This window comes from Schistocerca serialis, chromosome 4, assembly GCF_023864345.2.
Source record: "Schistocerca serialis cubense isolate TAMUIC-IGC-003099 chromosome 4, iqSchSeri2.2, whole genome shotgun sequence".
Classification (NCBI taxonomy): domain Eukaryota; kingdom Metazoa; phylum Arthropoda; class Insecta; order Orthoptera; family Acrididae; genus Schistocerca; species Schistocerca serialis.
Genome location: NC_064641.1, coordinates 353,862,223 through 353,875,677, shown reverse-complemented (window position 1 = coordinate 353,875,677; position 13,455 = coordinate 353,862,223). Strand labels below are relative to the sequence as shown.

The 13,455-nt window shown below is 37.7% G+C and overlaps 1 protein-coding gene across 6 annotated transcripts in view; it reads left to right on the top strand.

Annotated features, from left to right (window-relative positions):
• LOC126474141 (axotactin) overlaps positions 1-13,455 on the top strand; it is a 557,260-nt gene that overhangs the window by 326,251 nt on the left and 217,554 nt on the right. For all 6 annotated transcript variants that reach the window (XR_007586577.1, XR_007586576.1, XM_050101588.1 and 3 more), the window contains 2 exons: positions 10,395-10,629; positions 10,786-10,980. Coding sequence is in view for 4 of the 6 variants with exons in the window: in XM_050101588.1 (XP_049957545.1) it covers positions 10,395-10,629; positions 10,786-10,980 (430 nt within the window). In the remaining 2 variants the exon portion in view is untranslated. The remainder of the gene's footprint in view (positions 1-10,394; positions 10,630-10,785; positions 10,981-13,455) is intronic.

The following is a 13,455-nucleotide window of genomic DNA, read 5'->3' as shown; positions in this document are numbered from 1 at the left end:
AGTTTTGTATGTATTCTATATTACCCATCTTTCCCTGTAGCTTACTTATAATTTTCTTAAGAATTTCAAATACCTTGCACAACTTTACATTATTGATCACTTTTCCAGGTCAACAATTCCAATGAATGTCTTTTCATATTTCATAAGCCAAATGGTTATCATCTATCAGATCCTCAGTTTTATTTTCCATTCTTCTGTGCAGTAAATGAGTGAGGTGGTGCAGTGGTTAGTACACAGGACTCACATTCAGGAGGAATAAGGTTCAAATCTGCATCCAATCATCCTGGTTTAGGTTGTCCTTGATTTCCCAAATTGCTCCAGACAAATGCTGGAATTGTTCCTTTGAAAGGGCATGGCTGATTTCCTCTCCCATCCTTGAAACATTCTGAGCATGTGCTCTGATGAATTTGTTGTCAACAGGATGTCAAACTTAAATCTTCCATACTTCCTATCATTCCATACATTATTCATGTCAGCAACTTGGATACATGAGATGTTAAGCTGATTGTGCAGTAGTTCACCTACTTATCTGCCCTTACTATCATTTGGATTGTGTTTAAGATATTTTTCTGCTAGTCTGATGCTATGTCTCAAGTCTCATAGATTCTACATGTCAACTAGAATGGTTGTTTGATTGCCATTTCCTCCAATTTTTTTAGAAATTCTAATGGAATGTTATTTATCCCTTCTGCCTTATCTGATTACAAGTCTGCCACAGCTCTGTTATACACTGATTCTGATGTGGCATTCCCTGCATCTTCCTTGGCTACTTCCATTTCTTCTTATATTCTTATATTACACCAGACAGTTCCTCCCCATTGTAGAGGTGTTCATTGTACTTCTTCCATCTGTCTACTCTCTCCTCTGCATATAATGATGTGGTTCCCATTGCACTTTTTATGTTGATGGCCTTGCTTTTAATTTCACTAAGCATTGTTCTGACTTTTCTATATACTGAGTCAGTCCTTTGATGATGATTTCTTTTTTGACTTCACATCTTTCCTGCAGCCATTTCATCATAACTTTCCTACATTTCCTCTTTATTTCATACCTAAGTGGCTTGTATTTTTGTATTCCTGTCTTTCCTTGACCAGTTTTGTGGTTCCTTCTTTTGTTTGTCAGTTGATGTATTTCTTCTGTTACCAAAGATTTCTTTGCAGCTACCTTCCAAGAACCTGTCTTCATCTGTACAAATTCTGTGATGGCCCTTTTATACATTTCCATTCCCCTTCAACTGAATTGTTTACGTGGTATTCATTGTCACAGTATGTACTGCCATAGAGAACTTCAAACACACCTTATTGTTCCTCTTTACTTCAGTATCCCACTTCTTTGTACTTCAGTATCCCACTTCTTTCCACATTGATTCTTCTGAACAAATCTCCTGGACTTCAGTCCACTCTTAATCACTGATTATTTTTCCTAATACATGCATTCAAGGAAGTAGTAGAATTACACTTTCTCTAAAAAATTGTCTGCGTGACATTCTTTGGTTTACTTCTAACCTTATCCTACAGTCTGAAAGATTTCTCATGTGCTTCACAGTTTCATCAAAATACTACTCCGTATTTCAGTCTGAGTGAGCATATGCAAAATGTATAATCCCAAGAGTATTATGTGAGATACAGTCCCTTAATGTTTTTATAATGAGACATGTCTTGTTCAATTTTCTTTCATATAATCTGCATGTATAGCCCTTTCTTGTTCTGTTGTATCCATATGCCAAGAAAATTTGTTCTTTTTGGCTTGATAATTGCTTGTCCATTTAGTACAATATTGAATTAGCTGGTGTCCTATTCTGTGTGGTAAATACATTAATAGCAATAGTTTATTCCAATTTTATAAATAAATTGTTTGCTTCAAAGAAATCTACTACTTCTCAATTGTAGTTTTAATGTTTTCTTCTGGTATTTCTTCTGAATTTCCTGTTCTTAAGATGATTGTTATAAGAGTCAAGGGGCACAAAAAGGAAGCAGTGGTTGAGAAGGGAATGAGACAGGGTTGTAGCCTATCCCCATTGTTATTCAATCCGTATATTGAGCAAACAGGAAAGGAAACAAAAGAAAAATTGGGAGTAGGAATTAAAGTCCAGGGAAAACAAATAAAAACTTCTAGGTTTGCTGATGACATTATAATTCCATCAGAGATAGCAGAGGACTTGGAAGAGCAGTTGAATGCAATGGACAGTGTCCTCAAAAGAGGATATAAGATGAACATCAACAAAAGCAAATCAAGAAGAAATTAAATTAGGTGAAGCTGAGCGAATTAGTTTGGGGAATGAGACACTTAAAGTAGTGATGAGTTTTGCTATTTGGGAAGCAAAATAACTGATGGCAGTCAAAGTAGGGAGGATATAAAACATAGACTGGCAATAGCAAGAAAATCGTTTCTGAAGCAGAGAAATTTGTTAACACCGAGCGTAGATTTAAGCGTCAGGAAGCTTTTTCTGAAAGTATTTGTATGAATGTAGCCATATATGGAAGTGAAACAAGGATGATAAACAGTTTAGACAAGAGGAGAATAGAACCTTTTGAAATGTGGTGTTACAGAAGAATGCTCAAGATTAGATGGGTAGATCACATAACTAACGAGGAAGAATAGAAAAGAGAGATTTGTGGCACAACCTAACTAGAAGAAGGGGTCAGTTGGTAAGACTTATTCTGAGGCATCAAGGAATCACAAATTTAGTACTGGAGGGAAGCATTGGAGGTAAAACCCATAGAGGGAGGCCAAGAGATGAATATAGTAAGCAGATTCAGAAGGATGTAGCTTGCAGTAGTTACTCAGTGATGAAGATGATGGAGTAACATGGAGAGCTGCATCAAACCAGTCTTTGGACTGAAGACCTCAACAACAACAACAAGATGATGGTCTCATCAGCAATTGTGTATATTTTTATTGTTACTGTCATTTGTTTTTCAATCATTTAACATGCAATAAAAACAAGATTGGTCCCAATGGGCCCTTGTGGCTCACTGTCTCTGATTGCTGATAAATCTAATTGATAGGTATTAACTGTGTCATTTTCTTTGTGTGTTATCCCTGTGATTTTTTTTTTTTTTTTGGGGGGGGGGAGGCAGGATTAAATCTAGTCGCATGCTGCACCTCAGTGTCTAACTTCTCAATCTGTTGTAGTAGCATATCATGGCTGATTGTATCAAATGCCTGTGGTAAGTCTAGGAATATGCTTTAAACATGTTCATATATATCTATTCCCTGTAATGCTTTGTACAGAAAAGAAAATATCACTGTTTCAGTTGAATTGTCTCTTCTGAATCCATGTTGGAATTTTGTTAATGTGTTATATTTAATTAATAAATCAGGAAGGCTGTAAAACTTTTTCAGTTTTTTTTTTTTTTTTTTTTTTTTTTTTTGGGGGGGGGGTGATTGTCACCACTTCACAGCTGCCTTTTTTATGAAGTAGTTTCACTTTTGATAATCTAGAAAGTTGCCAACAGATAAGGGCAGATTTATAAAACAAATCCATTGTTATGATATTTTTTATAAACAAATCTGAAATGTCATCTACTCCTGCAGTGTGTTCAGCTTTTAGTAGCTTCATTTCTAGCTGTATTTTCTGTATGTCAGTTGTCATGAGAAATACTATCTTATGTAGCTACTTCATGTTCCACCTTATATGTGTGTAATTTTTATGAATGATATTTTACTCAAGAAGCTTTTCGCCATTATAATTAAATAAACAAAAAATAAAAATTAAAAATTAATCAGTTTTATCAGATACATCTGTTGGGTTGCAATTTTTCATTCAGCTATCTTTCAACAAAGTTGTATGAATATGTCATTTTCCAACAATCTGCCAGTTTTTTATTACTCTTCTGAGTATTGCTTTACACTTACAAAAATTTTTGTCAAATTGAGATTTTGTACTGCTTATTTCAGAAATACTGTAGAGGAACTGTTTCTAAGCATCTGATTTTCTTACACCTGAAAGGATACAGCTCTTTCTGTAGGTTTCTAGTTTTAAGTGAAAAGTATGTATCAAAATATTGTTTGTGTTTGAATACATCAAATTTAGCAGATATGCTTCATGGACTATTAATTTGCTCCCTTGACTCTTCATTTAAATATGGCCTAAATCCTTTAAATTCCTGACCACTGTAATATCTACTTTTGTACATTGTTGGTTTCCTATATTGGGTGTTATTACTTTCCTATTGGAAACTTATACTCTGGTCATAATGGTCCCCCACTCCTGTCTTAAGTGTTTCTGAAGTGTATTGATGTTGATTAGCACTAATCATTATTTTATCTATAATTGAGTTAGCATCAGTATTTTCTCATTTAGGGGAATGTATTCTAATTTTTATGTTGCAAGACACTACATATTCATCATCTAAGTGCTTCCACTGTGTCATGTGCTAAAGTCTCACAAATGTGTATAGTTTGCTTATTTTTTACATGTTTCATTAATGTATCTTCTGTGAGTTGTAGAAAATTCCTTACGTCTCCATCAGTAGACCTGTAAAAGCATGATACAGTTATTCTGATTATTGGTATTTCTGTAGATCATACTTGAAAATCTTTTTCAAATATTCAGTTTGTAGCACAATGAAATTGCTTACTGCAAGTGCAGTCTGCCAATTCACAGCACAGAAACATGCAACAGAAAACAGTATTCACACTACCTTTCTAACTTTTGCTCTTTCTCTTGTAAAGTACATACATACACAATCACACAGGCACACACATGCACATTCCTGCGGTCACAGTAAGACTAATTATTGATTATTGAGGACAGTAGGCTAGGCAGATGGAGCTACAAAGAGGGTATGGAAGAATGCACAAAGCAAGGATTGGGCAACAGGATAGTGTGTAGTACATCTTTCAGCAGATGACACAGTAGCTGTGCAAGATGAAAAGAGCTGAGAGGTAGAGCATATGAGAGACAGAGAGAGGGGGCCAGGAAGGGAGAGGAGGAAATGAGAGGAAAGTGGAGATGAAGAGGGAGCAGTTAACGAAGAAAGAAAGAAAGGGAGAGTGGCGGAAAGGGGAAGGGGTTGAGGGAGAGAGAATGCTTACATGGAGGGAGGGAATGGTGTGAACAGAAGGGAGAAAGGGAAGATAAGTTGAGACAGTGGAAAACAGAGTAGTAGAGGACTAGGCCAGGAGGATTACAGGAGTGCAAGATGAACTGGAGAGAGTTAATTCCCACCTGTGTAGTTCAGAGAAACTTGTGGTGGAAGTGAGTATACAAATGGCCTGTGTAGTGAAGCAGCTGTTGAAGTCATTAGTGTTGTGGTGTGCAGTATGTTTGGTTGTTGGATGGTGGAACTCGAGGTTTGCCACAGTCTAATTGTGGCCATTCATACAAGAAGATGGTTTGTCACTCGTTATGCCCAGATAGAATGCAGTACAGTTATTGCAGCATTGCTAATATGGCTTTAATTTGTTTGGTAGGAAATGTCTGTGATTGATCTGCTGTAGGAGGTGGTGGGCAGGTGTATGATGTAGGTCTTGCACCTGGGCCAACCATAAGGCAATGATTCATGGGATCCTGGTTTGGGAGCAGGATTGGAATAGATATGGACAAGGATATTCTATAGATATGGTGGATGGTGGAACACTATGTTGGGTGATGTGTATAGGGTTTTGAGTAAAATATCCCTCATCTGACAGAATGATGACAGATAATTGAAGTCCTGGTGAAGGATGTGGTTGAACTTTTCAAGGCCAGGGTGGTACATGGTCATCAAAGGAGTGCTGGTCCTTGGCTGGTTAGCAAATTTACTGGTATCAAAGGAGGAGATGGCACAAGGGATATGTTTATGAATGAGACAGATTGAGTACCCTGTTGCTGAACATGCTTCACACTACAACACAAATGAGTTCAACAACTGTTTCAGTAAATGGACTATTTGCATGCTCTGTTCCAGCACAAGTGTCTTATAACTAAGCAGGTGGGAATTTGGGAATTCTGTCTCCAGCACATCCTGTGTTTTCGCAACCCCCTGTCCTAAACCTCTGTTAACCTGTCCTCTCTCCCCTCCCGCCTCTCTCTCCCTGTCTCCCCACTCTCCCACTCTCTCCATTTCCACCCCTCTCTCCCTCTCCCTCAGCTCCCTTTTCCACCCTTTCCCTTTCTTCCTTTTCATCTCCACCTTCTTTTCCTTTCCTCCCCTCCCTTATTCCCTTCTTCCTCTCCTTATCACTTATGCATTCTACCCTCTGAACTTCTTTTCTCTTGTTGTGCAGCCACTGAGTCATCTGCCAATGGACCTCCTTGCACTGTGCACTATTCCTTGCTTTCCTACCCCCTCCTCATCTCTATTATTCTCTGCTTGCCTCCCTCCCCCCTCCCTCACCACCATGTGCCCAGGTAACTTCCCTTAGTGACTGATAATCAATAATCAGGCTATTCATGACTGGGAGAGTATGTGTTTGGGTGTCTGTATGGTTGTGTGTGTGAACATGTGTCATTTTACTAGAGGAAGAGCAAATGCTCAAAAGCTAGTATGAGTACTGCTTTCTGCTACATGATTCTGTGTGCCATACATCTTTCTGCCGTAGGTGAGTAGTGGCCCTATTCTTACTTTATGTATTTTTCCATCCAGGAGTATCCATTGCTGTTTTTCTGTTAGTAACAACTTTTTGTTTGGTAGAAGCAGTTAGTCATCAAAAAGTATGTTAACAAGGCTGAGAACTATTGTAGCTTTCCAACAAATTCTTCTTTTTTGGAACTATAGAGTACACATACATATGCATATATAAATAGACCCTCACTCACACACACACACACACACACACACACACACACACACACACACACAGCTACACTGTCCTCGTTAACTATATTGTGCCAGCATTCCAGCTTGCTTGTGGTGTGAGGTTGTGTCAGGTGATGTGGACGAGGGGAGAAAGGAGTGGGGAGCAGGAGGGAGGTGGGGATGAGTGGCTAGTAGGGAAAGGCAGCAGGTTCATGGGACATGAATGTAGTACTGGCATTGATTTCCTCAATCTGGCCACAGGAAGGGATGAGTTGTGCACAGCACATGATTTTATAGAGGAGGGAACTGGGAGAGGGAAATAAAACAGACAAAGGAGAGACAGTGGGGAAGAGAGTGGGAATGCAAGAGTAAAGTTAGGATTCTGTGTTCTGGTCCAGGGATGGAGGTGGTTGTGGGGGAGGGGGCTAGTTGAAGATGCTGCCGGGAGGATTATGGGATAAAAGGATGTGTGCTCTATAACTCTAAGAAAGGTCTATTCTGAAAGCTAGCAATGTTTTCTGCTTGTTCATGTGTCATGTAATGACTCACTACCCATGCTATTTAGTGAGTTTTTACCTTTACTCCTTAAATTATTTACATTCCACCAGGATTTTTCATTAGCATATCTACAGTTACTATTGTATCCTACCTCAATCCCACTGCGTGTGGTCTCAGGCAACCGAAATAACAGGCAGCTTCGGTTCAGTTGCCTGAGACTGCAGTTGTGTGTGTGAATTGTGTTTGCATGAGTGTGTGTGTGTGTATGTGTGTGTGTGTGTGTGTGTGTGTGTGTGGATATGTGTGTCTGTTGCTGAAGAAGGCCTTAATGGCCCAAAGCTATAATTGTGAGAGTCTCTTTGTTGTGCCTATCTGCGACTCAGCATCTCTGCTATATGGTGAGTGGCAACTTTCCTTCTCGTTGTATTATAGGTTGATAGTGTGATAGTTCTCACACTTTTCTGCTGTTAGTATCTTCAGGACTGTGTGGATGATATTTTTCTGTGGTCTGATGGTACATCTCCAGACATAGATTCTACACATCAACTTGAATAGCATTTGGTTGCCACTTCCTCAAACAATTTTAGAAATAATGAAGGGCAGTAGTCAGTTACTTCTATCTTATTTGATGGCAAGTCTTTCAGAACTTGGTTAAACTCTGGTTCCAATACTAGATCCTCTGTGTTCCATGTCAGTTCCCATTTCTTTTTCTATCACATCATCATGGTTCTTCTACATACTCTTTCCACCTGTGTGTTCTCTCCTCTGCACATAATAGTGGAATTCCTCTTGCACTCTTAATGTTGATGACTTTGCTTTTAATTTACTAAAATCCATTTCAACCTTTCTATATTCTGAATTAGCTACTCTGATGACCATTTCCTCTATAACATTTTCTGTGAGACTGTAATCTTGTTATAGTGAGTCTGTGTAAATTTGCATAACTTTTTTCAGATTGATAACTCTAAAAAATTGTTTCACTGTTGTTCATGATCTCAGTGTGATTTTCTCAATGTACCTGAAGGAAAGTAGCTGATAAATCTGATCATATTTCAAGTGCTGTGGTGCTGTAGGTTTCCTATAAGGGTCTTTTTCCTCCTTTGATACCTAAAAGACTGCCATTGACACCATTTTGTCTATTTATTGTGTGCATATTTTGTTTCTTCGTTAGTCCTAGTTAAGAGAGGTATTCAACCAGTGAAGACTGATCATTCAATATTGATTCTATGACCCTGATTTACAGTATGTATTTATGTTAATCTCAAGGGCTGTAGATATTAAACATTAAAAAAGTGATGATTACACTGGTAAAGCAGTGAATCTTAGTAATGTCTTCAGATTACAGATCCATCTGGTAAACACTCCAGTTACATCTTTTTTTTTTTTTAAGAGTTAAATGATTTCTATTGTTTCCTATGCTGTCAGGGTTCTAAATGTATGTCTGGCAAGGCTTTGTAAAGGACAGTCTTTCTTTAGGTGCATCACAGTTTATTTGATTGTCAAATCATCTTCTGCATGCTTAGGAACATCTCTCACCTTTCAGTCATTCAATGTGGCCTTTCTACAGATTCCATTTTATTCAGTCCTCTATATCTGATCATGAGTTGTGTTTTACAATCCCATGTTTGAATTCCCCCAGAGTCTGACAGGCATAATACTACAAGTGTGCTGTCTGTGGCTGCACAGTCTTTAGATTTTTGCTCTCATATGTTTTATAAGAACCCAGTAATGTTTTGTTCGAGACCGCTGCTGCTGAACATCTGTTGGTTTTAAGTCTGAGTTTGTTAGGCAGGAATTGCACTTCAGTTATTCTTAAGCAGTGGTGCATATTAAAATAATTGTTTTCCAGTATTTGACATTCTAGATCTTACACATATTGTGCCTGTGACAGCAACAAGATCAGTCTGAAATTCCTGTAGTGGAAAGTTTGGTGACTTCCTGTTTTATTTTTACGTGAAGTTTGGAAAATACATGGATATGGATTTCAGATCAAAGAATTGACAGTGGCCTGTAAGGTGTCTTTCATTTTATGTGTTCTCCAATGTGCTTGATTTGTATGTCTTTTTTGTGCCTATCTCCACATTAGAAATCACATAATTAGATTTTTACTTACTGTTCTCAGATCCTGATGCTAGTCTTTGAGTAGACTACCACTAGGATCTGAGAACAGTAGGTGAAAATCTAATTATGTGATTTCTAATGTGGAGATAGGCACAGAGAAGACATACAAATCAAGCACGCTGGAGGATAAATAAAATGAAGGGCACCTTGCAGACCACTGTAAATTCTTTGATCTGAAATCTGTATCCATGTATTTTCCAAACTTCACATAAAAGTAAAAAAAGAAGTCACCAAAGAGTTATCCCACTGGTAGTCTCCTCAAATGGTTTCCATAAGTCTTCAACTTTGTGTAACTTTCCTACTATCATTATTAATCTGAGCAAGGATGTCGTACAAAGCAAATATTCTACTGTCAAATGTAGGACAAAGTGGTGAGGTCATTTCAGAGGTAGGATTAAATTTGAGTGCTGAATGTATAACAGTGGTTTTTTTTTTTTTTTTTTTTTTTTTTTTTTTTTTTTTTTTTTTTTTTTTTTTTTTTTTTTTTTTTTTTTTACTTGTAAGGTGGTCAGCAAAATAATTAGATTCCTTTTGATCCTAATGGACAGTTTTCTGAGCAAATATCACTTTTATCTCTGAAATGTGTTTCCTCTGGAGGTTTTCTTTTTTCTTTCTTTTTTTTCCCTGTTGGAATAGAGATTTTGATAACCTCTGTTTATTCCCCATGTCATATTCCTTATCTCACAGAATCTGATGGTTGGAAGAAACTAGAGTGTATGGGTCAGGGCCTGGGATAGTTGTGTTAGTATGTCTCCCAGCATACCTCTGTTTCCAGTCATAAGTAATTGCTGGGACGATCATCATGTCATAATCATGAAGCTACAACTGTATTATTATGCTGGAGAGATCTCTCTTGGCTCCATCACTTTAATCCTTTCAGTACCTATTACATGCAGAGTTAGTGCTAATGTTATGTCTATTACTATTAATATTATTATTGTTATCATTATTTTTATGGTTATTGTTTATCAATATAGTATTGTTTTGGTGTTTTCTGTAAGCAAAAATTATGCGCACAAGTATAGATGAATGGATGTTAACCCTGTTTAGGATGTGCGTAGTTTGGCAGAAAAAGATTTCAAGTTGAAGATCCAGTACCGGGAATTTAGCCCTGAGATGTTACAAGAACTGATCTCCCATTCCTTACGCTGTAGCCAGCATATAAAGTATGATTGCTATAAGGCACCATTGGAGCTACATTCCGCTACATGGTTCCAGTCATCAGCAAACAAACAAATTGTTGACTACATTGGTGATGTAAAGAAAGGAACGTGCCCATGTGCTGGTAACTATGATTAAATCACAATTCAAAGAACTGTATTTTAAATGTTTATAGTAACTTGAAGTTGTAAAAATCTTCATTATGACTGTATTGTGAAAAATGATCACAGTCTGTCTGGCTTTATGTACCATAAATTCAGTGCATTTGTTTACTTTGCAGTGAACAAAACTTGTATTGATCCAAAACAATCCTGTAACTGTGATGCAAACGAAGCACGATGGCATACAGATGAGGGTCTCTATACATCTCCTAATACATTAGGAATCACTGACATGATATTCCTACAACAAAAGGAGCTGGTTCATGATTCACAAGGTCGCATAACTCTTGGACCTCTGGAATGTGTTGAAACGAGTAAGGCATAATATTTATTTTAGTGCTTACCAACACTGTAAGGTTTTAAGCTACTTTTAAATAGCATTTAATCCATTTTATTTCCTATATTGAAGTACATAATTTATAAAAAAAAACCTATTGCTTGCTTTATTTGGTGCACCGATTGTCAATTTGAGTTTTTGTTGCCTTGGGCAATAATTTTCCTTTTGTCGTGTTGTGTGGTGAGTTGATTGTAATTTTCCCTCACTGTCATAATATGATACACTTGGTCCAGTCACATTAATGTGACTACCAATTATGTTTGATGTCAATGAGCAATAACCACTCACAGACGGCAGGTGGCAGCACTAGCAGTGGAGGACATATAAAGCTTGTTGGCGGGATGCAGAAAACAGTGCAGTCTTTGGCATAATGCAGAGACAGAGCAATTTATTTGATGTACAAAGAGGTATGATCATTGGCTTTCAGGCCAAGAGTGGAATCATTTATGAAATGGCTAACTTTATAAACCATTCACAACTGTTGTGGTTGAAGTATAACATGTACAGCAAAATGGCACTACCAAAAACCAGCGCCAAGGCAGCTGTGGAGCCCGTGTTCCATAGATGACAGGGGTGAATGAAGGCATGTACAGGTGACAGGAAGACATGTACAGGTGAATAGACATGCGACTATTGAGCAACTGATCCTCCAGATGAACCAAGGGGCTTCCAACAGCATCTCCCCAATGACTGTTCAGTGAACATTGCTGCGTATGGGCCTCCACACCAGGCATCTGCTTCATGCACAAATGGTGACTATTGTACACTGGTTACAGAGTGTGGAATTTGCATGCCAGTACTGCAACTGAACCTCCACTGATGGGTGATGGATGACATTTTCAGATAAATCACATTTTATGCTCTATTGGGCATTGGCATGTACAGCGTGAAATGTCTGTAAGAAAACTACCTGTTACAATCGTTGGAAGCTTCCAAGTCAGAGGCCATTCCCTCAGTTATCTCGTCATTCTGGAAACCACAAAGGATCAACACAAATATGCATCTATCCTTGGGGCCCATGTCCACCCTATGTGCAATCTGTTTTTCTCGGCACGATGGCATCTACCAGCAGGACAATGCTATGTATCACACAGATCATAGTGTATGTGTGTTGTTTTGAAGAGCACCAGGATGAGTTTACCATACTCCTCTGGCCACCAAACTCCCCAGATTTAAATCTGATCAAGAATCTATGGGACACCTCAAGTGGGCTGTTCATACCATGTATCCTCAGCTGAGAAACGTAGTGCAGCTAGCAATGGCACTGGAGTGAGCATGGCTCCACGACGTTGTTGGTACCTTCCAGAGCCTCAGACTCTCTTTCTGCATGTCTTGAAGTGGTCTCCACTACAGGAGGTGGCCATTCAGGCTTTCAAAATGTGGTCACATTAATGTGACTGTACAGGACTGTCTGGGTGGCATTCTTGCTAGATATCTCACTGTTCTTTCTTGAATCATGAATATTCTTCCTAAGTAGCCAGCTTGTGCAGCTTGTAATGCTTTTTTACTCTAACTGTTCATGAGGATAAAAAGTATACAAAAATTAACTGTAACTGTAGTTTACTCAAGAAAATTTATGAGTATTTTATACAATGTAATTTAAATTTTTTGAAAAGCAGTAAAAACACACATTTTATACATAGCTTCATGCCTGAGTCGTTTCATTAATTGTTGAACATAGTCCATTATTTTCAGAAAATTCTTGGGTTGGTTTGTTATCTTTGCAAACTTCATGTGGCTCATGTTTTCGTTAAATCAGACATCTCATTAACATTTCTAGTGTTTATTCCCATTACACTCTGTTCACAACTCCTCACATCATGCTGCCATAGAAACTGTTCACATGTTCTAATGTTTTGCCATTGTGTCCAACCAGCAACACCCTTCTTACTTTTTGCTTGCCAAGCTAAAGCACTTTATGCCTCCTGACACTGAGTCAAAGATAGTAAATCACAAAGTAAATAAATTACAAACAATACTGGTTGCTTTTAAGATTTGAACATTAATATTGTAAAATAAAACAATTTGAAATGTTCTTATTGTATATTGTAACTAGGAAAGATAAATAACAAATTTACTAGGTGTTAGTTTTTTTTAATGCATGATTGATAATGCTATCCCTACTTCAGAAGTAAATCAATAATTATTTCCTGCATACATAAATGACAAATTGAACTTATTGATATCATATCAAGACATGAAATGAAAAGACCGACACCTGCTGAAATGAACTTTCATTTTACAACTTCCACATAGCTGTAATCAATAGGGCAAACATGAAAATATAAGTTCATAGTACATCTTGTTCAGAAGTTTCTCATTAATAACTTTTGTTGTTGCACAGATCAGGAAGAGCTGTGCACTTATCTTTTTACACTGTATCTAGTCTGATGGGCCAAGACATTATGACCCTGTCCACCATGAGACTTAATGTGGTCACATGACACAGTAA